Source organism: Saitoella complicata (assembly GCF_001661265.1).
Source record: "Saitoella complicata NRRL Y-17804 unplaced genomic scaffold SAICOscaffold_21, whole genome shotgun sequence".
NCBI lineage: Eukaryota > Fungi > Ascomycota > Saitoellomycetes > Saitoellales > Saitoellaceae > Saitoella > Saitoella complicata.
The window spans coordinates 236,466-262,788 of record NW_017567012.1 but is presented as its reverse complement, the minus strand read 5'-3'; the positions used below and the strand labels follow the sequence as shown (position 1 = coordinate 262,788).

Below are 26,323 nucleotides of genomic sequence, written 5' to 3'. Positions count from 1 at the left end.
AAAGTTATTCTCTCAAAACCAGCTTTACTCACTGTAGCTGTGGGCACCTAAGGTAGTAATCTGACCAATCCGCTAACATGAGTTCCAACGCAGGCATGTCACACAACTGTCATTGGTTCGTGGGATCATCGTAACCCGTTGCCTCACAAGCATTTGAAACGCAACTCATATTCGTTCCGTTGCATCTGATGGTCCCACGAGCGGCTAGTTCACATTGACGCTGCTCTGAGAACTGAAGTATTCAGACCGTCCCTCCAGTTGATCGTGGCCGTGGCTCACACGAGCATACTCATAAGGACAGCAATTCGATGATCGCCATCTTGGACGTTCACAGTGCCGTATATCTCATAGAACTTTGCCTTCCACGTTTTTTGCCTTTCCAGGCGATAAGTCGATCATAGATCGTAGTGTTGCATTTCTGCACAACCGAGTCAGAACCTTCATAATGAAGTTGCATTTCGGCGATACATACCTCTCGGTAAATTTCCTTGCCATCTCAAATATATCATCACCTTTCCTAATACCGCCTTCTACGCCCGTTCCTTGGATAGTGACCATGACACCCCCGTCTTCCTGTTGCTCTCCGAACCAGTTTGGGGATTTAGCAACTTCGGTTCCGACGACTTGCCAGTCCTCGCTCATACTCATCGCATTTACGACTTTGTTTTCGTGGTCCATGTCTATCATGACAGCTTTTGAGGACGGTGGGAGGGAGGGGACTGGGTCGTCGGAGAAGATGTATTGGATGCGGCGGGGTGGGCGGGTGGACTGGGTTTGTGTGTCTTTGAGGAGGATGAGGGAGGGAGGGGGACGTTGGCCTGGTGAGGGGTGGGGAGGAGGTGTTGAGAGGATTGATGCTTGATGGTAGGAGAGGGACGGATCCATGTCGTTTATTGTTTACTGTTGACGATTGATGATGGCTACCGTACGTCGTCCGGGGTGGTCGATTAACGCGGTGGGTGGAGAACAGAGCGGTCATTATTTGTTAACAGCAAACAGTTTGCAACGAATCGGGGATGTAGCTCATCTGGTAGAGCGCTCGCTTAGCATGCGAGAGGTACTGGGTTCGACTCCCAGCTTCTCCACATCCTTTTGCGTTTTGCTCCGGGCTATGGAGCTCTGCCGTTGTATGCCGAGTTCCTCTCATGCAGGGTGCAGGACGACAGAGGCAGACAATGACCAATATGGTTTCCCCTCCCTTTCATTATATCTACGGATCAGTATGTAAATACAGGGTTTTGCAGCACGTTCAGCCGTGCGTAAGGAGGATGGTTGCCAATTGCCCATCCCACCCGCAGTTGCAATCTGGAACTGCAACCCCAAATTCCAGCCATCATACAGCATCGGTGGTCCAACGGTATGATGTGCGCTTGCCATGCGCGCGACCCGGGTTCGACTCCCGGCCGATGCATTTCTTTTTTTCCTTGCGACACCAGGCATGAGTGTCAAGTTGTTGTCAGACTGGCCCGATCGTCGCGAAAAGATTCCGTTCCAACGAGAAGTTTTTGATGAACGCGGCATAAACTTTCTTCCCACTGTTGAGAAACAGAATGCGCGATCAAAACATATATTCTCACGCCTTGCAGATTGTGCATCTTACCTAGCGCGGTTCAGTGTTTCATGAGCATTACAAATCAAGTGCTCAATCAAGTAAGTCAAGCTATGGTAGTAGGTCTTCTATGCAAGTACGTACCTAGGTATCCAGGCGTGTTTGTTTCATGCTATGTACATAATGTAATGGCTTGGGCGTAGTTCACCAGCCGTATTGCAATCAAACCATCATACGAGCTCCATGTCTGAGAATTCAGTCTGCCTATAACTTTGCGGATAAGGGTCCCTCCAATGTTTGCGCACCCTTCTTTCCCTTCTCGACAACGTCTAGGTTTGTGGCTTTATCTGTAATTCCCTGGTCAGACTGCCTCTTCAGCCTCGCTCCGACTTCATCAGCGATGAAAAGCACTCTTCGAGAAACTGCAGCAAATGTCAGTCAAGGGAGACCCAATACTGAAAGTTCGTCATGTACCTGTAGCATTATCCCTTCGATTCTTTCCTTCTCTTCGGGACACGGCAATAGACTCCACCAGATCCCACAACTTGCCGCCTACCTGAACTTCACCAGTCGCTTTATCGCGTGCCGGCCACCACAGCTTACTCAGTCTCAACACATTCGGGGCACGTCCACCGCGTGTCCGCCGGATTGTGATCACGCCCTCCTCTGTAAGCCGCTGGTATGCATTCCGTAAAGTTTCCTTGCTGACTGCTTCGTAATACGACAAATCACCCTGGTAAAACAAGGTCTTCCCCAGATTCTGGGCAGCATCCTCAAACTCCTTCATAGACACCCACGAGGCACCCGCATTGCCGTTTCGAGGAGCAAGAGCGAACATCGCCACAGACGCTAACCAGTATGTCTCCACGAGCGGCCAGAGCAGGAAACAATAGAAATCATAGTTCTCTCTACCGAGTTCGCGTTCTTCGCGCGATAGTTCCACGTATCCTTGCTGCATGTCGATTACCTCGTCTTTCTTCAGCTCCTCCAACGAGATTCTCATATTTGGTGCAAAGCCCTGAGGTCCGAAGATGAACTCATTCTTGAAAAGCTGCGACAAGAATGTACAGCGGTCATATAAATCCTCCAAAGGCATGCGCTGATGAGCCGGTCCTCCACCCTGTTTGAGTTTGGTGTACATCGCCGCTGCAATGATCGCTTCTGACACGAACAAGTGTATGACTTGGTTTCGATACAGCGATAGTTGAAAGCGATCCTTTGCGTAATAGGTGGGCTCCAACACACCCTTTTCAGTGACCTCACCTACAAGGTCGCCGAGGAACCCAAGTGCTCGCTCAACGATCCCTTCCAGACTAACGCCATGAAAATCTACGACTTGTCCGCCCTTTGCTTTAACACGTTCGATAAGCCACGCGACTCGCCTGACCAACTCACTCTTGCCTACACCTCGCCCGCGAAGCGTAAGAATAACCGTGCCGACGAGTGCTGCTGGCATCACGACCGACACCCGGTTGATATCAGCGAGCACCTTATACCCCAACGCACGAAGAATCCGTAACTGAAGAGCAGAAGATGATGCATACGTAGACCGAGGCGTAGCCCGCTCCGTCACTGACCTTTCCGTTTGACGCGTTTCCTGTGCATTCACGAACTCCTTCAGTGAAAACGCTTCCGCGAATCGAACATCGATACGGCCGAGTCGTAGCTGTAATAAATCCCAATTCTTCAACATGTCAATTAAGCCTTCCTTCTCCTTCGGTTTGCCAAGAAGCTCGCTGACGTACGATTCTGCCTCGATAACACGGTCGTATTGGACGCTGACAGGAACGACGTACGCATCTTTCGTTCCATCTTTGGTGACTTCGTCGAGGATAAGCTTAAGAATACCAAGCTTGGGCGGAAGGAGCTTGCCGGTTCGTGATCGCGTGCCCTCAATGAAACATTCAATATTCAGCCCGCGAGCGAGCAGCACTGAGATATAGCAGTGAACGAGCGTCGAGTAGAGCGCATCATCACCCCACTCCCGGCGAATATAGAATCCACCTGCATTCTGCAAAAACGGCCCAACGACCGGAAAGTTGAGATTGTCACCAGCAACGACGTGCGGTAACGAAAATCCCAGTCGATAGAAAATGATCTGTATCGAGATGTAATCGATGTGCGACTTATGACACGGCAGAATAATCAATGACCTCCCCTCTTTTTCGGCCTTCATCGCCGTCTCTCTCAACTGTTGTACTTGGCCGTCATCGACATGGATTCCCTGATCATACATTCTTGCCAACATCTGATTCACCATCCAGCACGCACCACGGATGAACTTGTGGTGCTCCAATCGGGTGATCATACCATCCGCCAACTTATCCGCGACTTCACCCAACTGATTTTCCAATTCCGTTCGTCTCCGGGCTCTTGGGATGGCTTCATTTGGGTACTCCACCTCTGCACGCTTCGTCGCCAGCTCGACGATCTTCTTCCGCAGGATCGGACTTGAAAGGGTCTGTGACTTGATCTCCGCGGTGAACCCGTCGTAATAAATACGTTGACCGATGTAGTCATTATATCCGCGCCATCCGACACCATTGTACCATGCGTTTAGTTCGCGGAGGAACGGTAAGGGTTCGCGTCGGAAGTGGGCTTTGTCGTGTTTTGCGAGGTTTCGGGTCGTCGATCTAGGTTCGGCTTGCCCTTCAGGCGATGTCACGGATTCGTGTTTTGATTCCGTTTCCGTCATCTCGTTTATCTTGAAGAGTGTTGACCTTCCGGATTCATGGGATCAATGGAGATGTGTAGCAGTCGGGTGTTCTTGGGTCGCGCACGGTTGGGGGTTGGGGGATGGATTGCGGGGTACCGCCAGAGCTACGGTGAGGTTATTTGAGCCACAGACCGCGGAAACATCGCTTTCTCTTTGATCCTCAATTGCAGAAAATGCATTTCTATATGCTATAATCTTCCCTCATCTCTCTAGAACGTACACCCCTTCATCAACATATCATAAATATTCCCCGACCCCACTGCGATCGGCTTGCTCAGTGTTCCAGCACCGGTACCATCAGCATCCTTCTTGATTTTCTTCACCTTCTTCTTTTTCGGACTGCGTACCTCACTCAACCCTTTGCCCCCCTTCGCCTTCTCCGACCATACATCAATCGCATCCTCGACCTCAACCCCGTCTCCCTTCAGGATATCATCATACAACCCCTTGATATCCTCCAACCGACCCGGTAGCAGCGCAGAAACCCTCGTCCCACCTTTGAGTTTATTGAGGAGTCGTGTAAACAGCGACGCATCCCAAAACTTCCATATCGGTGGCAAAGAGGGGGTTTGTGATGCTTGGAGCAAGGCATACGTCGAGAACAGGGCGGCTTGGTATTGTGCGCCGATATGGATCGTGCGGAGGTTACTCGAGATTGGGTTGGATGGCGAGTATTTGAGGTCGGTGGGTATGTCACCGGTTTGCGTTGATGGCAGGCTGCTGATGAGGAGTGTGAGGACGAGTGCTGCGAGCTCGAAGTCTAGGAGGACCGAGCTCTCGGTTTGGATGGTACAGACTTCCCGAGCCGCTGTGACAAACACCCGTTTCGTAAGCTCTTCACCCGAGCTGCCCAGCAGGTCCTTCCAATCCTCAGTACCAACCGCCACACATGGCACATCCTCCTCGACGATGCGAGCTCCCTTCCGAATCTGCTCCCTCGCCGTACCACCCGTTTGAAGCAATCCGTACGCCGCCGCCCGCATTTGTCGTCCTGCGACCCATGCCGACGCACGTCCAAGATCCTCATGTATGACCGGTAACCAAATTTCCCGCACCGCAGCTGCCTCCATCTCCGGATCCACAAAGACCACTTCGGCAACCCGATTATACATCCTTCCCGACTTGACATACGCAACCAACGGCGAATCATCCGCCTCAGGTGCCTGTGCCGCAGCCGTCGCAATATCAAACAACGCCCGTACCCTGTCCAACTCCTCAGCGCCCACCGTGTTCGCCACGTTTCCTGCCAAAATGAACTTCAAACAAGCCGATATGGATCGATGCGCAGCGTTCATCAACACGTCCTCGTCCGCGCCCTCAGCACCAAGTAACGCAGCCAATTCGACCATATCCCCAACACCCCTCAACCCCAACTTCGCACTCACCTCCGCGGGGTTGAAGACGGACGCAATGATCTTGCCTTCGGTGAACACGACCGTGTCGAGTGGGATGTACCCAGCGTCAGCAATGTCATACACCAACATATCCGAATCCAAACTCAAACAATAAAACCCCTTCCCACCCCTCCTCACCCTAATCGCACACTCCCGATCCGCCTCACTCGGCGCCGTAAACATCTCCACACCTAACTCCAACAACACATCCTGCAACACCGGGACCGCAAACGGCGGAGACAGTGCATCCGAGTTTCCCGCAATAACCCCATTGGAGGGAAGGTACTTTAAACTATTCGTGCTACGCGCGAGTCTGATTCCCCTCTTATGCATCGGTAAACTCCCATCGAACACGACTGTGATTCCGAACCCCACAGCCCGGAGTTTCGCGACATACTCCTCGACCGCACGAGCGAATCTCGGTAGTATACCCTCTGGGTTATGGATTCTGCGCCAGATGTGGTGCGCGAGGGCTGGGCCGTCGATGATGAGGTGTGCCGGGATGGTTGTGGTAGTGGTGGTGGTCAAGTCATCTGGGAATGCTGTGATTACTCCATGTTGACGGATTTGTGCGTAGAGTTTTGGGATGCCCATGCCATTATTGGAGCGAAGTGTTTGCTTGGGGGAGTCCTCGGCGGTGTACCGTACGCGCTGCAGTTGCAAAGGCCCTGGCTGTAGTGCCTGAGCCCGGGAAGGTGAAGAACGAGCGAACAAATAGTTAAAGGGAAAGGAAAACCGGTTGTTGAATAAGTCCGCAGTCCATTACTACATACCAAGAAACACATAAACGCATACCAATCCTACCATATACCAGCGCCAGCGTGCTTCAATTGCATACCATGCACCTGTGCACTCTTTCGAATAATTATCGTCCATCCATCACTCGCTATGCACGACCACGACCACGACCACGATGTTCATGCTCATGCTCTAGAAAACAAGACCTCCGATACCGGCCAACCCAGCCAACCCCATAACCCACCCATCAATCCTACTCCCCAATCTCTCACTCCCACTCGAGGAATTCTGAGCAGCCTCATAGCTCGCCTCCGCCCCACTCACCATCAAAGTCGGTGTCAACTCGGCCTCAGTGGGCTCAGTCGCGTTGAGGGATCCATCCCAGCAGTACCTGTCGAAACACCCGGAGCAGGCAGAGGAGATATCGATCGACTGACGTTCGGCTGAACGCTGCGCGATGGCACAGGCGAGACAGACGTTCCACTCCGAGTCGAGTGTGGAGTTCGCGCGGGAAGCGACGTTGTAGGCGTTCGTAAGAATGTCGGCGACTTGGTCGTTCTGGTACTCTAACATAAAAGTTGAGGTGTTGGAATAAGCAGTGTAGGGTGCGTTGGGAAGGTAGACAACCAACGGACCCGTACCCTCCGTCGTCAAGTTGGAAGAGTTGCATCCGAAGAAGGTAGGACGAACGTTGAGCCCGAGGTTGATGAAGGTATTGTAGTCCGGAACGTAGGGGAACGCCAAATCATTCATCGGGTTCGCAACCGTAAGCCGACGATACGTGTTAACCAACGAACTCCCATTCGGCCAAGAATGCGCCGTATCAGCACTTGCATCAACCGCAAAGATAACATCCACATTCCTCTCCGGCTGCAAGAGCGGCAAGAAAGGGATATTCTGGTTATCCTCTCCACCATCAACGAGAGTGAGACGCGTGGAGTTGTAAGACAAGTTCGTGGAGTTTTTCCAGCCGTAGAATGGGTTGGGGTAGGCTGCGATGTCTTCCTCATCCGCAGAGATGCGGGAGAGGATGGCTTCGGCGGCATCGGTGAGGATGGAGGTGTCCGAGCCGTTGATTTGCAAGAGGGCGGCGTTGAAGAGGGATGAGGAAGTTCCCATCACGAAACCAGCGTTGTCGAAACCCTCGATACAGGACCCGTCACCGTAGATAAGGGAACCGTTGTTAAGGGAGGTACCTAGGTACTGAATCGGGGTGAACGCGGCGATGTCATTATCCCAAGAACCCATCTCGAAGGGGTTGAACTCGAACGTGGAGGTGTTTACAGCGATGGCCGTCTCACCAGGTGCACGTCCATCAGCCAAAGAGATCGGGAACGGCATGCTTCCATTAGCGAACAACGTCCGATTCCGGATATCCGAGAACGTAATCGCGGGCCCACCATCCGTCGTATTGACCAGATGCCTACTCAACGCACGACCCCAGTAATCCGTAATGGTCGTCTCGAACCCAGCATCTGATTTCTGATTAACCTCATCAATGAGGTCATAGTAAAACTGGGCCTTATCCACGATACCAGAGGGGTTAACCAGGTTCGTCTCGAGGTCCCAGACGGTGTGCCACTGCTCTTCGATCGTGGGGAAGTTGTTGATTGCGAGACCACCGACGAGCCAGTTGCCTCCGGAGAGACCGACGATGTAGGAGGCAGCTTGCATGATGCCACTCATTGGGTTCGAGGAGTTCTGGCCGGGTGTACGCGAGTCCATGGCGGAGAGGAATCCACCACCGACGATCATGGCGCGGTATCCACCTCCTGAAAACGCGAGACCGATGGTCGAGTTCTCGGCGAGCGCGGTGGTGTTGATCGAAGACGAGTTCTGTGCCAAGACGCTCAAGAGGTTCTCCAACGGCTCCTGCACATTCTGACGACGAAGCTGCAACCACTCCGTCTCATTCGGCGACAAGCCCGAGGCGGGTCGGAGGAATCCGGTGGTCATGGGGCAGGAGACGTTGGCGGGGGCATACGACCCCGAGGGCGAAGTACGTCTGTGGATGCGATGGAGGGAGGCATCGTCGATGGGTCCGGCCGAGGTGACAGCGAGGGATGAGGCGCCGGCGAGGAGGGCGGTGATGAGGGTTGTGAGTTGCATCTCGTCTCCTCGTACAACAGATCGATGCGAAGTACTCTCTTTTTATCTGTACTGGTTTCTCAAGGTGCGCGGGTCTGACATCAGGATTTGTCGGAGGGCGCACCGGCTGGGCGTCTCGGCCCGAGCGAACCTACGAAACCTCCATGGAGTCGGAAGTTGGTAATACAGATCGACGGGTACCGACGGGATCATCTCACTCGCTTCACGGATCAGACCAGATGAATCGCTTGATCCGCACAATGTCAACCTCAACCTCAACCTCCCGTACCCCCCTCCTCATCTCCCCCAAATCCCTCCTCTCAACACCCCCCACCTCCTACAAAGCCCTCGACTGCACCTGGCACATGCCCTCCCCAACCCCGCGCTCCCCCCGCCCCGAGTATACCCAAGCCCACCTCCCCAACGCCCGATTCTTCGACCTGGACGGTGTGTGCGATACCTCCTCCCCTTACCCACACATGCTCCCCACCCCCTCTGCATGGTCTAAAGCGATGGGGGAACTGGGTATTGGGAGGGATGACTGGGTCGTGTGTTATGATACGTATGGAGTCTTTTCGGCGGCGAGGGTGGTGTGGATGTGTAAGGTCTTCGGGCATACGAGGGTTAGTTTGTTGGAAGGGGGTTTGGCGGGGTGGAAAGAGGCGAGAGGGGAGGTTGTTAGTGGGGAGGAGAAGGTTGAGAGCGTGGAGTATGGCCCGTGCGAGATTGATGACAAGTTGGTCAAGTCCTTTGAGGAAGTGAGGGAGAACGCACAAAAACAGGATGGGAGGGCAAAGGTCCTCGACGCTCGTGCGAAAGGAAGATTTACAGGCGAAGCACCCGAACCCCGACCCGGCCTCTCCTCAGGTCACATCCCACACTCCATCTCCCTCCCTTTCCAATCACTCCTCACCACCCCCTCTTCCTACACAACCTACAAACCGGCATCAGACCTGAAAGAGACTTTGGAGGGCTTGGGCGTGAAGGAGGGAGACGACGTAATCATGTCCTGCGGAACTGGCGTGACAGCAAGTGTGTTGTGGTTGGGACAGAACATCGCTTTCGGGAGTGATGGAACTAAGGGTGCGGTGTATGATGGCAGTTGGACGGAGTGGGCGCAGCGGGCGAGTGCTGATGAGGGGTTGATCGTCAAAGGAGACGCTTAGACACTTGATATCGTCGTAGATGCATTCTATTACCATCCAACAAACGGACACGGAGGCTAGAAATCTGTCACGCGTCCATTGAAGGAATAGTCTCCCTTATACTCCTCCCCCTTACTCTTATCCCCCTGCCCCGGCTTATAATGCCTCAAGGGATCCTGCTTTGGTCCACCAATCTCGCCTGTCTTTGGATTCCTGTTTCCCAATCCATTAGCGCTCTGCCCCTTGAACCCCCTTCCTCCAAAGACTCACCTATCACCATCGAACTCAACCCTCGTAGGAGACGACCGTGCGTCCGGGTGTACGGTCCGGGTTTGTAGAGCGTCCTCGGCTGCTTTTTGGAGACGTTCGAATTCGGCTTGTTCGTGGGGTGGGAGGCGGACTGGACTGGGGGATTCGAGGAAGGGTTTGGTGCTGTTGAGGCGGATCTGGCGGATGATGGGGCGGAGGGCGCGGACGGGGAGGCAGAGCATTGTTGTGATGGTTACTTTGGACGAGGAGTTGGTGATCAAGAGATCTTGGGGGTGGCGATACCGGCGGGGCAGTATCGATAACTGGATTCGGGAATCGGGGAGTGAGGCGAGCCCTGTAACGTGGAGTCATGACGTTCCAATTCTGGGAGACAGTTTCGCGACCCTATATGGATGTTCAAATAACTCAAAAGTAAACTTGGAAATCCTCAATCTAACCTTTTTCTAATTCTTGCGAGACGGTATACCACCGGTCACTGACTCCTGCGCGGGGGTCGCCCGCTGCGTACAAGTACGCTGAGGCTCAGGTAAACTCCAACAATACTCCACCTTCATCCTTACAAGGACAATGTCGGAGAAACCTCTGTCTAACGAATTCGTCGAGGATTCCGACGACGAGGGCGTCACCACCGCCGCTGCTCCAGCCGTCGACGCCGACAACAACGACGAACACCCCTCAACCTCCGACAAGAAGCGAGCCAGGGACGATGACGACGACGAAGAGGACGAAGAAGATGATGAAGAAGACGACGAGGATGATGATGACGAAGAGGATGAGGAAGACGAGGACGGAGAAGTAGGAAACAGCCGCCGACCGAGGAAGAAGGCCCGTCGAAGGGTCAACCAGTTCATTGACATGGAAGCCGAAGTCGAAGACGACGAAGATGAACTCGAAGACGACGAGGACGAATTGGCTCGCGAAGATGGGTTCATTCAGGAAGAGGGGCATCCGGATGATGTCGATAACCTCCGTGCCGACAACGACCGTATCCACCGCGGTCTCGACCGTCAACGCGCCGAGGAGGCAGAGATGGATGCGCACGAGATGGCGGCACGCTTGAAGGAACGGTATGGACGTTCGGCTCGGAGCAAGTATTCGGGTGATTCGGCAATTGTGCCGCAGAGGCTTCTCATGCCTGATATCTCTGGGCCCAAGATCTGGGGTGTCAGAGTCAAGCTCGGGAAGGAAAAGTCAATCATCATGACTATGCTGCGTCGTGCAAAGGATTGGGAAAGAGCTGGTACGCCACTCACGATCTACTCTGCTTTCGAGCGTGAGAGTTTGGGTGGGTATGTCTACGTCGAGGCCGATAATGTCGCGTCGGTGTTAACGGCTGTTAATGGTATCCTTGGTGTCTACATGGGTAAGAACGCAAAGCCTTTGTTGATCCCGTTGGAGGAGATGACGCAACTCTTGACCGTACAGAAGAAGATCAAGGAGTTGCTTCCTGGTGCGTGGGTTAGGCCTAAACGCGGTCCATACGCCGGTGATCTCGCACGCGTCGAGAACATTTCCGAGAACGGACTCGCAGCGACCTTGAAGCTCGTTCCCCGTATCAACTACGCTAAAGAGGAGACGACCAAGGGTCCGAGCGGCAGAGAAGTCAAGGTCAAGATGACCATCAAGAACCGCCCCCCTCCGCGCTTGTTCAACGAAATGGATGCGCAAAAGGGAGCTCAACATAAGACTTTCCAGCGTCGCGGGAAGAATGTTTTCCAGTTCGGTAGCGATACGTTCGAGAATGGGTATCTTATCAAAGATTTCCCGATTCGTGCATTGTCGCAGGATAATGTTGACCCGAGATTGGAGGAAATTACTGCGTTGGAACAGGGACGGGATGATGAACAGGGATTGGATTTGCATCAGATTGCGCAGTCGCTTAGGTCGACGGAACAGACTCAGATCTTCTCGCTTGGTGATCAGGTTGAGGTCACGAATGGTGAAGCCCGCGGAACTGTCGGAAAAGTCAGGCAAGTCATCGGCGATATCATCACCATCAAGCCCGCAGACCAAGATCTCGGGGATATCGACGTCCCAACCCGTTCGTTGCGCAAGAAGTTCGTCCAGGGTGACCGCGTGAAGGTCATCAACGGACGCTACAAAGACGAAACCGGTTCCGTCATCAAGACCTACAACGACCAAGTCATCTTGTACGCGGACACGAGTAACAGCGAAATCACGGTCTTTACGAAGGATTTGACGATTGCGGAGAATAGTGTTGCACCTCAGTCTGCGGGACAGTACAAGTTACAGGATTTGGTACAGTTGGATGCGACGACGGTCGGTGTTATCACGCATATCGAGCGTGGTCTCGTGCGTGTCCTGGACCAGAATGGAATCAAGAAGACGTTGTTGCCGCAGCAGATTCCGCTGAAGATCGATCAGCGTAAACCTGTTGCGACGGATTCGCATGGTTCCGAGATCAGGGTCGGTGATCAGGTCAAGGAGGTTGACGGCGAGGGCAGGAATGGAACGATTTTGCATATTTACCGTTCGTGGGTGTTTTTGACGAACCACGAATACCACGAGAACGCTGTCTTCGTCCTTCGTTGTGTCAAGGTTGCTACGATTAATGCGAAGGGTGGGAGGCCTACCAGTGATGGTGGTGCTGGTGATAAGATGTCTCGCGATATGAAGCCACCGCCGAATGTTGCTATGCCGAGTCGTGGTGGACGTGATCGTGTCATTGGGCATAATGTTACGATCGCGCAGGGTCCTCATAAGGGCTTGATGGGTATCGTGAAGGATACGACTGATACCCAGGCTCGTGTTGAGTTGCATACTGGGTTCAGGATCATCAGCGTCACTAAGGACAAGCTTAGGATCAAGACTCAGGATGGTCGGTCACTGACATATGCCGAGTTCGTTGGATCGAGAGGTGGACAGCGTGGGCCGCCTGGGGCTTTTGGACGTGGAGACAGAGGAGGATCTGCTGCGCCCAGGGATGCGCCGGCATGGGCGAGGGGGAATGCTACTCCCGCTTGGCAAGCTGCTAAGACCCCTGCATGGCAAGGAAACGGCTTCGCCGGTGGAGATGGTGGTCGTACGCCTGCTTGGGCTCAAGGCTCGCGTACCCCCGCTTGGTCCATGGCCGACGGCGGCCGCACCCCAGCCTGGAACGCATCTTCTCGCACCCCCGCTTATGGCTTGAACGACGGTGGCCGTACACCCGCCTGGAACGCCTCAGCGCGGACACCCATGCATGGTGGTGCTACCCCGGCCTGGAACGCGTCTGCCCGAACGCCGGCTGCGCCGTGGGATCGTCCCAGTCAAGAGAGGGCGGCGCCGTGGGATCAGGTGCAGACGCCTGGGGCTATCAGTGCGCCTACGCCTGGGGCTACTGATGCTGCTACGCCGTGGGGTGGGGATGATGAGGAGCCGTCGTATGCGCCGGCTAGTCCTTGATCTTGAGGTGGGAAAATGGTGTGAGAGTGAAAGGGGAGGGCTGTGATATGATAAGGAGTATGGGCATGGTTTGACGTAAAGCGACGCGTTTCTATTTTTAGGTTTCCTTTTTGTTAGTCATGAAAATTCATATGGCATCAATTGACCTTTTCAGTCTTCCTGCACGCTGGAGTTTCAGCTCTGATGAACTGGTATGATGTAAAAGGGGTGGATCTACTACAAGAGCGTACAATTCCTCAACCTCGACCGAGAAATGGACATCTTTAACCACAAAGACTGGTAAGCATTAAGACTGGAAGGGTAAAGGGTAAAAGACGGGCGCCATGAGCGGAGGACATGATGACTGCGTGTTGCCGCGTCAGATGGTCCGGCAAGCTGGTATACAGTCATGAACTCAATACACCGAGGCCATCCTGACTGGAGCATCGTCGGCTACGACCGCTGGCATCGCGGAAAAAGCGATGATCTGCCACGGAATGCGGAGGAACATGACTTGACTACAGCCACGGCTGATCTAGATGCCTTTTTACATGAAGTATTGAAGGGTGGGCACAGCAAGTGGGAGATTGTGCTGATCGGGAACAGTATCGGATGTTCGTTGGCGAGGTTATTGGCGACGGGTTATGCTTGGAATGTCAAGGGCATCATCCTCCTCGACTCGTATATGGCAAACTCCAACTTCGCAGACTGTTTCCCTCCCAGATGTACGGACGAGGATTCCAGACTAACAGCAGCACGTGAGGCCGTCGTCGCATTTCTAGGCCCAGACGTTGACAGCCTCGAACATCTCCGCCGGAACAACGCAGCCTCCGTTCTCCCCTCAGCATCGGAGCCAAAGTTACCTGGAGATCCGGTGTTGATCGTTGCGTCTCATGATCCTGTACGTAATTCAGAGCTTACGGCGTGTCGTTTGGGAATCGATGCAGGAGCTTTGCTGGAGGCGTTCGAGAGGAAGTGGCATGAGTATTTTGAGGGATTGACAGAGCTGAGTGGGAGGAGTCAGGAGTTACGGGCTGTTGAAGGGGCTAGTCATTTCATCCAAATCGATAAGTCTGGAGAAGTTGTAAAGATGATAGAGGAGGTGGTGGAGAAGATCACCGGTGCGTAGCGGGTGTGGGAGGAGTTTGGAGAAGGCCTTGGCCTGAGGAGCGGCAGCTGAACTAGCGATTTGGAGCATCAAGCATACCTAGATAATTCAATGGCAAAAGAGCGAAAGCATAGAAGTACTTCTGCGTTCAAACACACTGTGCCTCTCATTTGTGGTAATGACGTAACTCATTTCAACGTTACCATTGTCGACGGACGATATCCCATCATCTACACTTGCTCTATACGCTCCCCAACCAGCAACATGACCGAGGCAGAAGCAAGATCAACAACAGTCATTCGGGATCTAAACCCTTCTGTCACTAGCTTCACCTGTCCCTTCAATCGCTTCGCTCCGTTCGGCTACCGAAAGTTTGTAGCTGTCGGGCTTCGCATGACAGCTCTTCGTCTCCAGCAAGGCAATTCCACTCAAATCTTTATCGTTGCACCCATTCCGCTCAATGACGACATCAGAAATAAGCTCCGCTCCCTGGGTGGTGTAGATTACATCGCAGCAGACCTCGGCCACCACCTCTATGTGAAAGAGTACCAAGACGAGTGGCCTGAGGCCAAAACCATCGGAGTTCCCGGACTTCCTCAAAAGCGAAATGACGTACGATGGGATGTGGTCTACGAATCCAGATGCAAGAAACCGGAGGCAGAGTTTGGGTGGAACGATGTGGAGACTGTGATTTTTGAAGGGTTCATAACGTGGTGTGTTGCATGGGTGCATAAACCGACGCGGACGTTGGTGTGTACGGACTTGTTAATGAATCTTCCATGTACAGAGGTTGGTGTCCTCAGACAACCTCATGTCATTATCGGTGACCTAACGTTTGTGATTAGCAATATGATTACCCACCCTCCGATCCCCTCTCCCGCGCGTTCGCCTTCGCCGCACACCCATTTTCTACGTGGCATAAACGTTTGATCTACTACATGGCTGGTGTTGATGACAATCTGATGCGTCGGGATGTGAAAGCGGTATATGAGATGGATTTCGAGGTGGTGATCCCCAGTCATGGAGATGTCATCGAGTCAGAGGGGAAGGAGGCATGGTCGGAGTTGTATGAGTGGTATCTAAGGCCAGGAGTGGACAGTATGAGTAAGAAGGTAATGAGGGGCGTATGGGGTAGGTGTTTGAAGTGGGGACGGTGGTATTTTTTGATGTGAGGAAGAAGAAGGTGCTGCCTGCGCTTCGTCGATAGCTCGATTAAATCATCGCTACACCCTCAAGAATTCAAAGTGCTCTTAGCTAAATACCGAGATCAAAACCATGCTACGGCAGCCGTCTGTTTTCCACGGCTGCGACATAAAACGTAGAGTTTGGTTTCCCACGGGTTTCCATTCTCATTACATGTTGAAGCACCTGCCAGAAGGTAAATGCGGGTCTTTTGAAGGTGCAGATGTCCAAGGCTGTATTACTTCGAGCATAAAGTCAACGGAAATGGGCGGAACCCATTTAGTAAAGGATAACAAATTATCAAAAAATTTGACGTCATCTACCAGCATCGGTGGTCCAACGGTATGATGTGCGCTTGCCATGCGCGCGACCCGGGTTCGACTCCCGGCCGATGCATTTTTTTGTTTTCATGGTTCGTATTCCCCCTTGTCGCAGTATCAAGGGACTTGTGCATTGCTGCCTTCTTTACCCTTAGAAGTGGATCTTTATGGACTTAGGGACCGTTGAGGGCCTCCCCGTGTGGTAAAAACCTTGTGCACACGCATCGAATTCGAATGAACCATGTCCAAATGAAGGTCTTGTGATTCGATAAAAGATAAGCTTGGCATTTTCCACGCACCTCATTATCAATGAAATCAATGATTATGAGCACGTCCAAACTTTGCAATATTCAACGTCAATGCCATATGACAACGACTGTCATTCCAACGCAAGACATACGTATGCCAAAGATACCGTACCTCACTCTCCAAACCGAGGCCTCCATTCAAACTTCCACGCTATACTTAATAGCAGCTACTGTGCCATCATTGCCGGCAAATGCAAGTCATCCAACTCAACTCTTCTGAATGTCGACGCTGATTACTTTTTAGCCTCATCTCCCGCAATTCCCACGCCGTCTGGCCAACTCACCTCGGTCAAACAAGAACCACCTCAAAACAATCTCTTCATCGCTCATCCAGACAACTGTACGAAGTTATCAGCCTACCGTACTCCGTAAAGCAAGGATGAACCTTCGTACATTCAGCCTCAGTCCATTCTGAAGAGGTAAATCCGTAGCCGGCTATTTGTCCCCATGCTGGGTAATACTTGCGAGTCGTGCCATCCTCCGACGTTTTCGTCCGTACGGGGTTCACGATATCCGGGACTCGGAAGGTGATCTCGCCGCGTGGGACGTTAGGGTCGCCTGTACAACAAGTCAGAGAGAGATATCGAAGGAGATGACCGGTACAATGTTCACGTACCCGTGATTTTCACGGCATGAAGTACCGTGTTATTCTCCATCACTTCATAGTTAAGCAGCAGATACTCGGGTCCATGAGCTGAATAATCACCCACCCACAAACCCTGCAAGGGCTTCTCCTTCGTCCTCCTCATCAACTCTGGGTGCAATCTGCCAAAAGACTCATAAACATCCCGCCCGTTCACGACAACCCTTAACATCCCGATTGTAATGTAATTAAGCGTGCTCCTATCCTCCCCACGAAAGAACTTGAACAAATCTTTTGAAATAAACGGTTCCTCACCAATCCCCGGATGCCGAATCGATGCATTGCGGGACATCATGGTCAGTGTTCGATCAACCGCAGGGATATGCGAACTCGGCCATACTTGACGCTCAGGTAATCCCGCAACCGCATCATCATTCAACGGATACACACGTACCGCATGAGCCTCCGTCGCAATCATCGTCCACGGGGGTGTTTGATCAGCGATGGGAGGCATGTGGCCGTGTCGAACGAGCAATGGTGCAGGCCGAAGACCTAGATGCGGGTGGAAGTGACTGACGAGGTCGGTATCGTCGACTTGATCCTCCACTGCGTCCCAAACCAGAAACTGGCTTTCGTCACCTGTTGACCCACTTGCCCTCGTAGCTCTCACTTCATATAGCTCCACTCGTCCAGTGAAAGGGTTGTACCGCCCAACCAGTAACGATCCATAGAATTGCCGATCGCCTATCCAAACACCTTGTAACCAACCCTCCCTATGCAACAGGTGTGTGTACATATCGAAGAACGAGCTATAAGGTGCCGGTGAAGTATGTGGAGCACAATGTCGTTTCCAGATGGTGTCCGTCGTGATCAGACCAAAGAGGGTACGGTTCACTTGGCTGAGACTTATAAGATCCGAGACATCCGCAAGTGACATAATTCTTAGCAACAGCTCAGGTGGTAGAGCCAACAAGTATGAGGGTCCAGTTGATCCTGCCTCCTCTGCTTCGAATTCATTAGAGTCGGGTGGCGTGGGAGGGTCGGAGGTGAAGCCGTATGAGCCGGACATGGTTACGGGGTATCGTAAAGCTCTATGGGACTTGAACAGCTCCTCCTCTTCGGAGAACATTGATGGAATTTGGGGATGGATATTCCGTGAATCAGGATCCTGGCAAGGCCCATACACATCGGCAATCGGCTATCCGTATCGATTATGTGTGATGTCGTAACCGACCATTTACGGGCGGGTTGGAAGTTTGAGGACTGCTTCAAATCTTATTTCATGACTTTAGATAGTACTTTGATCCATTATCGAGGCCATTTGATCATTGGCAAAACGGCCGTGTCTACGCTACACCCCACATTCGGGAATTGACGTCTTCAGACAAACGTCAACAAAATCCCATATCAGGATCTGCCACCATGGACGACGCTCCGGCATTCCCGGCACTAAACTCAGCACAACGTCTGTCTTCTTCTGCATCTTCTTCTCTGGCGCCACCAAGTAACATGGTCGCACCCGGCCGTCTCCCGCCACCAACCTCCTCCTTGGGTCCTCCTCGTCTCGCAGTCCCAGCAAGACTTCCAGGAGGCCTAACACCGCCTCCAACAACAACCGTCATACCCGCAAAACCACGACAGAAAGTCGTCCTCACACCCGGGCATTCTCCACTCGACTGGGCCCGTCTAACATTGTCAGGCCAAAACTTGCGAGGCGTGACGAGTTTCCAGAAAGTCACGCCTTCAGAGTTGAAGAAGCACAGAAGAAAAGACGATGCGTGGATGGCACTGAATGGGAAGGTGTATAACGTTACTGCGTACTTGCCGTTTCATCCTGGTGGTGAACAGGAGGTGATGCGTGCTGCCGGAAGGGATGGGACGAAACTATACATGAACACGCATGCATGGGTAAATTACGACAACCTGCTAAAGGAGTGTTTGGTTGGGTTTATGGTGCCTGAACCGGAGGATAGCGATGACGAATAGACGCGAGATATCTGGAATCAGCATGGGTCAGCATTCGGGAGGAAGAACGAGACGGCATACGGGTACTTGATGCTTTGCACACTGGAGTTATGGCGTTTGTGTTTCCGGAAAGACATTACTGCACTATCTTGAACTCTGGCGAGTTTTCCATTGTCCCCGTTATATCCATGCATTTCTCATGCAGTCGACCCATCAAGGAACACCCGACTAATAGGCCGACTTCCTTCTCGTCTAACCCTTCTGCCACCCCGTAGTTCCCTAAGTGTATTATCAAAATCTCCACTCCTGCCTGGTATACGCAGACGATTATCTCGTGAAGGAACGCCAAGATTGTTCTTCGCACCCTCCTTCGCGCCATTCTCGCGCAGAAGTTTCACCTCCATGATGGAGTTCTCTTGGTTCGCTTTCTATGAGATGAGTTAGCACACCACGCATTGCTTTTACCCGATTACTCTTCTCACCTCTAGAGCCTGTGCAAAAGCGATTACCATTCCGAAAAATTCCTCGACTTTCACAGTCGCTGGGTTTTCTCCGTAATAACCCATTACCTCCTTCATTTCCTTCTCAACCTCATCCGCTGCTTTGTTGACTTGTTCCATGGTGTAATCAGCTTCAACAACGAACTTGGTCATAACCTTGTCGAATCCATCACCCTCAGGCGCTGCACACATCCGCCTCAATGCCTTGAACTCTTCATGTATGCCAACAAGTCCAGTCCCCAGGCCCTTCACGGTCGACAAGATCGTTTGCGACGAGATCCTAGCTGCAGCTTCAAGATGGGGCATCTCCTTCAGCACGTGCAATGCGTCCGGATTCTGCTTAACAAGTAGATGAGCGAGGTAATGCAACAACGTCGGCGTCGCCTTTGCACTCGGCCCGTTCGCTTTCACATCCTTCAGCTTAAGTAACGCCTCCAACTGGAAGCCGTACGCATTCCCACGGAAGGAAGCTGCGTTGAGATAATTCCCAATAGCGAGAACGGAGAAGAGAACCTGCTTCAACTTGGCTGCGTTCCGGACTTCACGACATGCTTCGTGCAAAGTCATAAGCTCCGGTTGTAACTCTTCAATCTCCGTCGCGAAACGGCGTCGGTAAATCATGCAACTTACGCGTTCCTTCAGGCGTGGGATGGTCATGACTTGCTTGAAGTAGCGTTCGGCGTTACCCAAGGTTGTTTCGTCACCCGTGTAATCCCGGACAAGTTCCATTTCCTCAATCGTTGGCGCATATTGCTTGATTACCTTCAGATTTTCCACGCTCAATTTGGTATCATCGATCCGCAGCAATGACTCCCGAATGACCGGATACGGCAGCCTCATCCTGGCAAGCATGATGGCCAACGTATTCGCTCTGTTGAGGTCGATAAGAGTGACCCGAGTCTTCTTGGCGAAGGCAGATTTCGTCGACACTTCCGAACCCTTCTGCGCATGTGCTGGCGCATCCTTGCCAAAAAAAGTATCCAGCTCTTGCTTCACTTGATCGACTTTCAAGTCGCCGTCCGGCTTTATGTCCTTCCATATAGTCGCGCTAATCTCTTGCGGGGCAATTTTGTTCCAGAAGAGGGGCTTGAGAGGCTTTGCTGGTCTACCCAGAAGATTGTTCTGGATATTAGCTGGAGGAGGAGGCGGTGGTGGAGGACGTCTGCCTGCCACTGGAGGCAGTGGAGGTGGAGGCGGAGGGAAACCAGCAGCAATCTGAGGAAGATGCGTCGGTAACGATGCTGATCGATGAAGGTTCGGCATGGGCGGTGGTGGAGGAGGCGGCGGTGCAGCAGGTGCACCGTTCACCATTGGAGGAGGAGGAGGAGGAGGAGCAGGGGGCGGAGGTGGTGGTGGCAAGCTTGAACTGAACCCATTTCCTGAGGCGCTCTGAGGAAGCGATGGAAGTGGAGGAGGTGGTGGCGGGTGTGCTGCAAGGCTGCCAGGGAAGAGAGACCCCCGTGAAGGAGGCAACGGTGGAGCAGGTGGAGCAGCTCGAATTTCGGCCAGAAGCGCAGAGACAGGAGGCAGAACGTCCGTGTGCCTTGCGTCTAACGAATCTACGTCGGTCTGGACAGCTTTATACTGCACATGTAGTTCCTCGTCAGATGTGATCTGGATTTGAGGAGGCTCTGCAAGGCGCTGCATCACACCAGATACCGTTCCTCCAGGGATCAGAGATTCTGCTTCGTCAGTAGGAGAAAGAAGCGACTCGTACGCTTCATCCTCTTCAGGAGCAAAGTTGACAGTACTTGGGTACCGCCGTCTCAGCGTACCTTCTCGAAGGTGTCGCGGAACTCCTCTGATAGTCTTAGGCTTCTGTTGTTCGATATCAGGTGCACTATTGTACGCCTGCCTGAGAGTGTTGAGCTCTTCCATGGGAATCATATTCCGCTTAACATCTTGCCGCAGCTCATCCAGCACAGCGGTTAAACGGGCAATCTCCTGGTCCTTCTGTGCCAAAGCTTCGAAGGTTCCTTTCGTTGGCTCCGGAGAGAAAGCGTCGCTCAGTGATTGATCATCGTGATCAATCTTCTCATCAAGGGCCTTCTGATAACGCGCATACACGGATTCCAAGGCTCGCTTCAGGTATGTGATTTCCTTTGCACGAGCTTCAGCCAAATTCGTAACCTCAGCCACCTGATTCTTCAGCTTAGCAATTTCGTCCGCCATTGACGACCATTGTTTGCTTCGCTCAGACCGCTCCTTCTTGTTCTTCTCCTCCATTGACGCTCGATCGATGACTTTCGAAGATAACTTGTCGATCTCGCTCTGAAGGTCAAGGACCTGTTTCTCCTTCTGTACGAGTCGCTGGATGACTCCGGAGAAGTTCTCACGAGGCTGTGCATCAGTCTTGGGCGAGATTGACTTGAGGACGTTGATCTCCGCAGTCTTCTCAGCAAGGTTCTTCTCAGCTTCTGCCTTTTCGGCCAATGTTTGCTCGACCTTCTTCTCAAGCTCAAGTAACTCCTCGAAGACATTGCTCGGTACCTCAGCAGCATGAGCAACGCGACGTTCTTTGATGAGCGCATGCTTTCCGACAATGTGCTGGACCGACTTCAGATACTCCACCATGAAAGCGGACCATTGCTCCTCGTCAACACTCTTCAGCTCTTTCGAGCACTCTATGAAGTTCTCCAGCAGATCCCATTTCCTCCTCAACTCATGATTCTCGCCATTACCCACCGCAGCGGACACGATTCCTTCCAAAGCTCGAACAAGTTCAGGTAGCATCCCACGCTCCTTCGCAACCCTGAGAAGACCCAAAAGGTCACCGCTTAAACCATCTGCCTCCATCTGCTCAAACATGATCACCTTCCGAATTTCCTCTTGATCCTCTGCTTCTTCCGCATAGAAAGAGGAAATCTGAGTTAGAATCGCCTCAGGAGCACCCAAAGTCTGCAATGCACCGAAAGTCCTCCGAAGACCACGGCGGTCGAGCTCAGCACGTAGCAACACACGCTCCTCGACAGTTTCGATTGTGGTAACCAAGGCATTCACCAATGTACAAGCAGCACGCCGCCATTCCCACACATGAACGTCAACATAATCTTCATTCTCGATGGCTTCGGGTGTGAAAGAGGTTATGAACCCCTCGAACCGCGGCCGACGATCGATGCTCTTAACCGTAGTCACGTTGGTCTTGATAGTCGACACAGCCGAGGTCATGAAGCTCATATAGAAAAGAGCATCGAGCACCAGCTCATGACCCGCCGGGTACGACATGACACAAATAGCGGCAAGAACATCACCAACGAGCGCATGTAACTTCGGATTCGGTGTTACAAAGCACTCCGTCAGAGCAGTGATGAGCGTCGGTTTCTCAATCACCTGCTTAAACCCATTCTCAACATTCATGATAACACGCAAACACTTCACCACCTCTAACTGCACCACCTCGAGATCCTCCACTTCAGGGGTAGCCGTAGTACTCTTCCGCTTCGCTGTACTCCGTTCAAGCACACCCTCCAATGCTTTCAACCCAGGATGTACCTCCAAGAACTCTCTCAACCACGGTAAACTTGCAGTCGACAACAGGACCCTGAGAGATATCATGTCCTTAGACAATGACGCAGCCGAAGCATTGCGCTGTTCCATCCTTCCCACGAACCACTCAGGGCTGTCGTCACTCGGACCAGCTGCTGTTCCGGACCACCATCCGGCGAACAGACCACCTGAATTGCCCCACCTGGATGAGGAGATAGTTGACACCGGCGTTTGGGGTGCTGAGTCTGCGTCGGCGTTGTCGAGGATCTCCGCGATGGCGGGTTGTGCGCTCGAAGCTGCGGACAACCCGCCATCGCGGAGATCCTCGCTTTGCACAGTGTTTACCATAGTCCTCCCACCACCGAATGAAAACCTTGTCTCACCCGCTGAAGAAACGGTCGTCGGACTCACTTGCTGTGACAACTGATGCTGCTCCAACAAGACCTTCTTCCGACTGAGAGGCAACGCCATCATGTTCTCCAAGACCGGAGAGCGGAAATTCAACTCTTGCATCAAACCCACAAAAGCAGCCTCAAGTTCTCTCCGTTCAGCCTCAGATATCACGGCCTCCGCCTCATCAACGGGCGAGATGGCAGGTGGGAGCATGGGTAGATCCTCCGATTCTGGACTCCAAACCTTCCCTGGATCCTCTTCCTCTGTACGGACGTTTTGCCCATCCTCAACCCCACCACCAAAATCAAACAACCGACTCAACCTTGCCTTCTCCTTGCCTTTATTCCCCCTCTGCATCACGTGCACCACCTTCCGACTAGCAACCGTACCCTCTCCACTCTTCTCCGGCGCGATAGCAAGAGGAGCAGAGATCCCTCGTGCGCGGATGGTATCCCCCGCTTCGGATTGGGAAGATGAGAAGTAGTTGAAAAAGGATGAGGTTGCAGTACCTTGACGTGAAGGTGCGGCAGACGCCGTGGAGGTAGTTGAGGATATACCGTACCAGTATTTGGTAAAGGAGGATGTAAGGGTGCCCATTTTGTTGAAGAAGGAGTCGGGGACGCGGAGTTCGACGATATCCTCGCATTGGAGAAATGCGCGGATGGGTGCGGCTTCCGCGAGCAAGTGAGATTCCTCGCGGCTTGAAGCGGATGCGACTCTGTATAGGGCGTAAGTGATCTTGCTCCGCGTGCTTTTGCCCTCCTCGGCGATACTCGTCCGTAGACCTAGCAGGTCCTTGACGCCATCGATCACCTCGTTAACCGACATCTTCGGCATAACATACACCTTCACTTCAACATTTGGAGGTATTGAAGGCAAGTTGGCCAGGCGGAGGCTCAGGAGTGATGGAGTGTGAACTAGGGCGAAATTTGGTTTATGAAGATGTGTCGCAAGGGCGTCTGTGCTCGCATCACGCGATGAATCTTGCGAATCTGAGTTGATTGTAGGATGGACAAGGGAAGATACCATGGTGAAAGGGTCGAGGACGACTTGTTCATGAAGTGATGCAAGTACTTGCTCTTTCCACACTATATAACCTGTTAGCATCCAGCTGATGGTGACACGCACCCAACGGCGGCATATACCTCTACCCTCCTCACTCTCCGTAACCCTGATAACTGCCCAATCTTTTGGACTTATTCTGTCCACCTCCGCCGCCTCTCTCAATGCACTCTCATTCTCCTCAAGAAGCGACGAAAGGAGTTCTCCTACGGACGACTTCTGCGTAACGAAGGTCGACAGCACCGTCGCGCGGTCAGCAAGGACGACGTTGACCACTTCTGGCGGAGGCATGGAGATTGTGAACAATCGTCGTGGAAGTGTCGCTTACTGGTAGGTATAGAGTGAGAAGGAGTGAAGGTGCTGGCTAAGAGGCGTTGCAATATACGGTGCACGGACCTCCTCAAGACGGTCACCGTGCACCACCAATTGGTTCAGGCATACCCTGGCGGACAATGGAAGCAAGAAGACAGAAGGAATATCCTCATTGCCGTTCATGATACCTGCCCCTTCCATGTCTTCCCAGGCGCTGAACGCGACGTCAAGGTCTACGGCGCTACGGACGAATTCGACCCTGGAAACAACTGCACCCAACAAGAACCTTCGATGTGATTTCCTCATTGCGAAATGTCTTGTGAAACGAACGTCCATGATGACAATCCATCGATTCTCCATATCCTCATCTTCAACGTCAAAACCCGATCTAAGCGTCATACATCAGGGGCCGACATCGGGGTACTTTACCCGAAACCTTAAATATAACAGAGCCCATAACCCCTTTAAACCTCCAGACACCCTGAAATCTCTCTATCGTCATAACGGCCTCTCCAACTACGAACTTCGTGGAACGTTTTGACATGCCTCTTCCTGACCACTCAAACGCAAAGCCGGTCCGTTGTTTGCCTTGCCGTCTGGACAGTCCAGCTGACAAGCAACGCACAGTTTTCCTCCCTGAAAGCCTTTTTCGAGGACCAGTCGAAGGCGAATGCCGTACAGGACACGAAGGTGAAGCCTCCTGTTGCGAAGGTTAAGGCGAACTTCTTTCCTGTGGGGGAGAGAAGAGCGTCGAATGGAAATAATGGCGCGAGTTCGGAGAAGGGAAAGGCGCGGGATACGGATGGGACTAAGCCCGTGAGTGTGGAAGAGATTGCGAAGGATATCGAGCCAGGTGATGGTGCTAGCGGAGCGCCTATTCTTGTGGAGCCAGCGCCAGAGAAGGTTCAAGCAACGTCAGACGCAAAGCAACCGAAGGTCCTGGGTAAAGCGGAGGGACCACAACCACGAAGGTCATCAGTGTCGTCTGTGATGCCCGCGAAAGCGTCTTCGTTATCTTCGAGACACTCCACGCCGAAGAAGACCATCCCGACTTTGCCGGCTGCTGCGACGAAATCACCAACCTCTATAAAGTCCCCTGGAATTAAGAAAGCTCCCTCAAACTGCCAAACAGCAGCGGCAACCGCCAAGACATATACAGTACCACCCGCAGTGACAGACACACCCTCCCCCAAACCGAGTCATACCTTCCTCAAACGCTCCACCCCCTCCTCCATCACCAAAACGCCTCCCACCACGACCTCACCACGCACCCCATCCTCAAACCCCATATCCACCAACACACCCGGCACCACCCCCATCACCTCCCCCTTCACAAACCGCACAACATCCCGCGCAAGCACCCGCACCAGCGATGTCGGTGGCCTCGACCGCCTCCTCCGCCCCACAACCGCTTCCGCGAATCGTGCACGCGAAGGAAGGGGTAGGGCGGATAGTCTGTCGAGTGTTACTTCCACGCGTAGCAGACCGGGCACGGCGACCACTACTCCAAGCAAGATTCTGGGTGCCACGAGTAAGGGAAGGAAGGAGGGAACGGGAAGGCCCGGGATGAGGAAGGCTGCGCAGGTATCCGGGTCTGTATCCGAGGAGGTGGGGGAGGAAATGGTTGACATGAGTCCTGTTAGCAGTCATGGCAATGATGGTAGTGGAAGGGAGTCTAGCCTGGGGACGGCGGTGGATGAAGCTGCGGCATCGACTGTCCCCGTGGAGAAATTGGCCGAACCAGAAAAGGAAGCGGCGAACCCAAGCAAAGCAGAGGCGACTGAGAAGGACGGGCAAGCAGAGAAACTGGTCTCGGTAAT

General features: G+C 52.9%; 12 protein-coding genes and 3 non-coding genes across 15 annotated transcripts; 9 read left to right on the top strand and 6 right to left on the bottom strand.

The window, feature by feature from the left end:
* Positions 1–345: 345 nt before the first annotated feature.
* Positions 346–885, bottom strand: SAICODRAFT_9235 (uncharacterized protein; the record flags this gene model as incomplete). The annotated part of the gene is made up of 2 exons (XM_019171801.1): positions 346–418; positions 473–885. The coding sequence occupies 2 exons, from the start codon at positions 883–885 to the stop codon at positions 346–348; spliced, it is 486 nt and encodes a 161-aa protein (XP_019022349.1).
* A 127-nt stretch (positions 886–1,012) lies between these two features.
* On the top strand, positions 1,013–1,085 carry SAICODRAFT_t137. Its single transcript has one exon. It is a non-coding gene; the product is annotated as a tRNA-Ala (tRNA).
* A 255-nt stretch (positions 1,086–1,340) lies between these two features.
* On the top strand, positions 1,341–1,411 carry SAICODRAFT_t138. The gene has a single exon. It is a non-coding gene; the product is annotated as a tRNA-Gly (tRNA).
* A 333-nt stretch (positions 1,412–1,744) lies between these two features.
* Positions 1,745–4,328, bottom strand: SAICODRAFT_95884 (acyltransferase-domain-containing protein). Its single transcript, XM_019172014.1, has 2 exons — positions 2,024–4,328; positions 1,745–1,971 (listed from the first exon to the last, which is right to left on the bottom strand). The coding sequence occupies exons 1-2, from the start codon at positions 4,242–4,244 to the stop codon at positions 1,814–1,816; spliced, it is 2,379 nt and encodes a 792-aa protein (XP_019022348.1). The 5' UTR covers positions 4,245–4,328; the 3' UTR covers positions 1,745–1,813.
* Positions 4,329–5,039: 711 nt separating this feature from the next.
* Positions 5,040–5,895, top strand: SAICODRAFT_31444 (uncharacterized protein). Its single transcript, XM_019167911.1, has one exon. The coding sequence runs from the start codon at positions 5,295–5,297 to the stop codon at positions 5,772–5,774; it is 480 nt and encodes a 159-aa protein (XP_019022347.1). The 5' UTR covers positions 5,040–5,294; the 3' UTR covers positions 5,775–5,895.
* Positions 5,896–6,650: 755 nt separating this feature from the next.
* On the bottom strand, positions 6,651–8,587 carry SAICODRAFT_36586 (lysophospholipase; the record flags this gene model as incomplete). Its single annotated transcript, XM_019168512.1, has 3 exons — positions 6,651–6,662; positions 6,722–8,402; positions 8,559–8,587. The coding sequence occupies 3 exons, from the start codon at positions 8,585–8,587 to the stop codon at positions 6,651–6,653; spliced, it is 1,722 nt and encodes a 573-aa protein (XP_019022346.1).
* Positions 8,588–8,745: 158 nt separating this feature from the next.
* On the top strand, positions 8,746–9,651 carry SAICODRAFT_60171 (Rhodanese-like protein; the record flags this gene model as incomplete). Its single annotated transcript, XM_019169738.1, has 1 exon — positions 8,746–9,651. One exon carries the CDS (start codon positions 8,746–8,748, stop codon positions 9,649–9,651), a length of 906 nt encoding a protein of 301 aa, XP_019022345.1.
* Positions 9,652–9,707: 56 nt separating this feature from the next.
* SAICODRAFT_20942 (uncharacterized protein) lies at positions 9,708–10,231 on the bottom strand (the record flags this gene model as incomplete). Its single annotated transcript, XM_019166355.1, has 2 exons — positions 9,901–10,231; positions 9,708–9,843 (listed from the first exon to the last, which is right to left on the bottom strand). The coding sequence occupies exons 1-2, from the start codon at positions 10,119–10,121 to the stop codon at positions 9,708–9,710; spliced, it is 357 nt and encodes a 118-aa protein (XP_019022344.1). The 5' UTR covers positions 10,122–10,231.
* Positions 10,232–10,420: 189 nt separating this feature from the next.
* Positions 10,421–13,316, top strand: SAICODRAFT_83696 (transcription elongation factor Spt5). Its single transcript, XM_019171333.1, has one exon. The coding sequence runs from the start codon at positions 10,468–10,470 to the stop codon at positions 13,303–13,305; it is 2,838 nt and encodes a 945-aa protein (XP_019022343.1). The 5' UTR covers positions 10,421–10,467; the 3' UTR covers positions 13,306–13,316.
* A 301-nt stretch (positions 13,317–13,617) lies between these two features.
* SAICODRAFT_31442 (uncharacterized protein) lies at positions 13,618–14,532 on the top strand. Its single transcript, XM_019167910.1, has one exon. It carries the CDS (start codon positions 13,694–13,696, stop codon positions 14,411–14,413), a length of 720 nt encoding a protein of 239 aa, XP_019022342.1. The 5' UTR covers positions 13,618–13,693; the 3' UTR covers positions 14,414–14,532.
* Positions 14,533–14,656: 124 nt separating this feature from the next.
* On the top strand, positions 14,657–15,642 carry SAICODRAFT_20939 (uncharacterized protein; the record flags this gene model as incomplete). The annotated part of the gene is made up of 2 exons (XM_019166354.1): positions 14,657–15,181; positions 15,238–15,642. The coding sequence occupies 2 exons, from the start codon at positions 14,657–14,659 to the stop codon at positions 15,562–15,564; spliced, it is 852 nt and encodes a 283-aa protein (XP_019022341.1). The 3' UTR covers positions 15,565–15,642.
* Positions 15,643–15,899: 257 nt separating this feature from the next.
* SAICODRAFT_t139 lies at positions 15,900–15,970 on the top strand. The gene has a single exon. It is a non-coding gene; the product is annotated as a tRNA-Gly (tRNA).
* Positions 15,971–16,371: 401 nt separating this feature from the next.
* On the bottom strand, positions 16,372–17,017 carry SAICODRAFT_67140 (uncharacterized protein; the record flags this gene model as incomplete). Its single annotated transcript, XM_019170288.1, has 3 exons — positions 16,372–16,540; positions 16,596–16,760; positions 16,819–17,017. 3 exons carry the CDS (start codon positions 17,015–17,017, stop codon positions 16,449–16,451), a joined length of 456 nt encoding a protein of 151 aa, XP_019022340.1. The 3' UTR covers positions 16,372–16,448.
* A 609-nt stretch (positions 17,018–17,626) lies between these two features.
* SAICODRAFT_67139 (cytochrome b5) lies at positions 17,627–18,858 on the top strand (the record flags this gene model as incomplete). The annotated part of the gene is made up of 2 exons (XM_019170287.1): positions 17,627–17,669; positions 18,197–18,858. The coding sequence occupies 2 exons, from the start codon at positions 17,627–17,629 to the stop codon at positions 18,769–18,771; spliced, it is 618 nt and encodes a 205-aa protein (XP_019022339.1). The 3' UTR covers positions 18,772–18,858.
* Position 18,859: 1 nt separating this feature from the next.
* Positions 18,860–24,583, bottom strand: SAICODRAFT_158967 (FH2-domain-containing protein). Its single transcript, XM_019165585.1, has 3 exons — positions 24,275–24,583; positions 19,233–24,217; positions 18,860–19,178 (listed from the first exon to the last, which is right to left on the bottom strand). Exons 1-3 carry the CDS (start codon positions 24,480–24,482, stop codon positions 18,948–18,950), a joined length of 5,424 nt encoding a protein of 1,807 aa, XP_019022338.1. The 5' UTR covers positions 24,483–24,583; the 3' UTR covers positions 18,860–18,947.
* Positions 24,584–26,323: the final 1,740 nt, after the last annotated feature.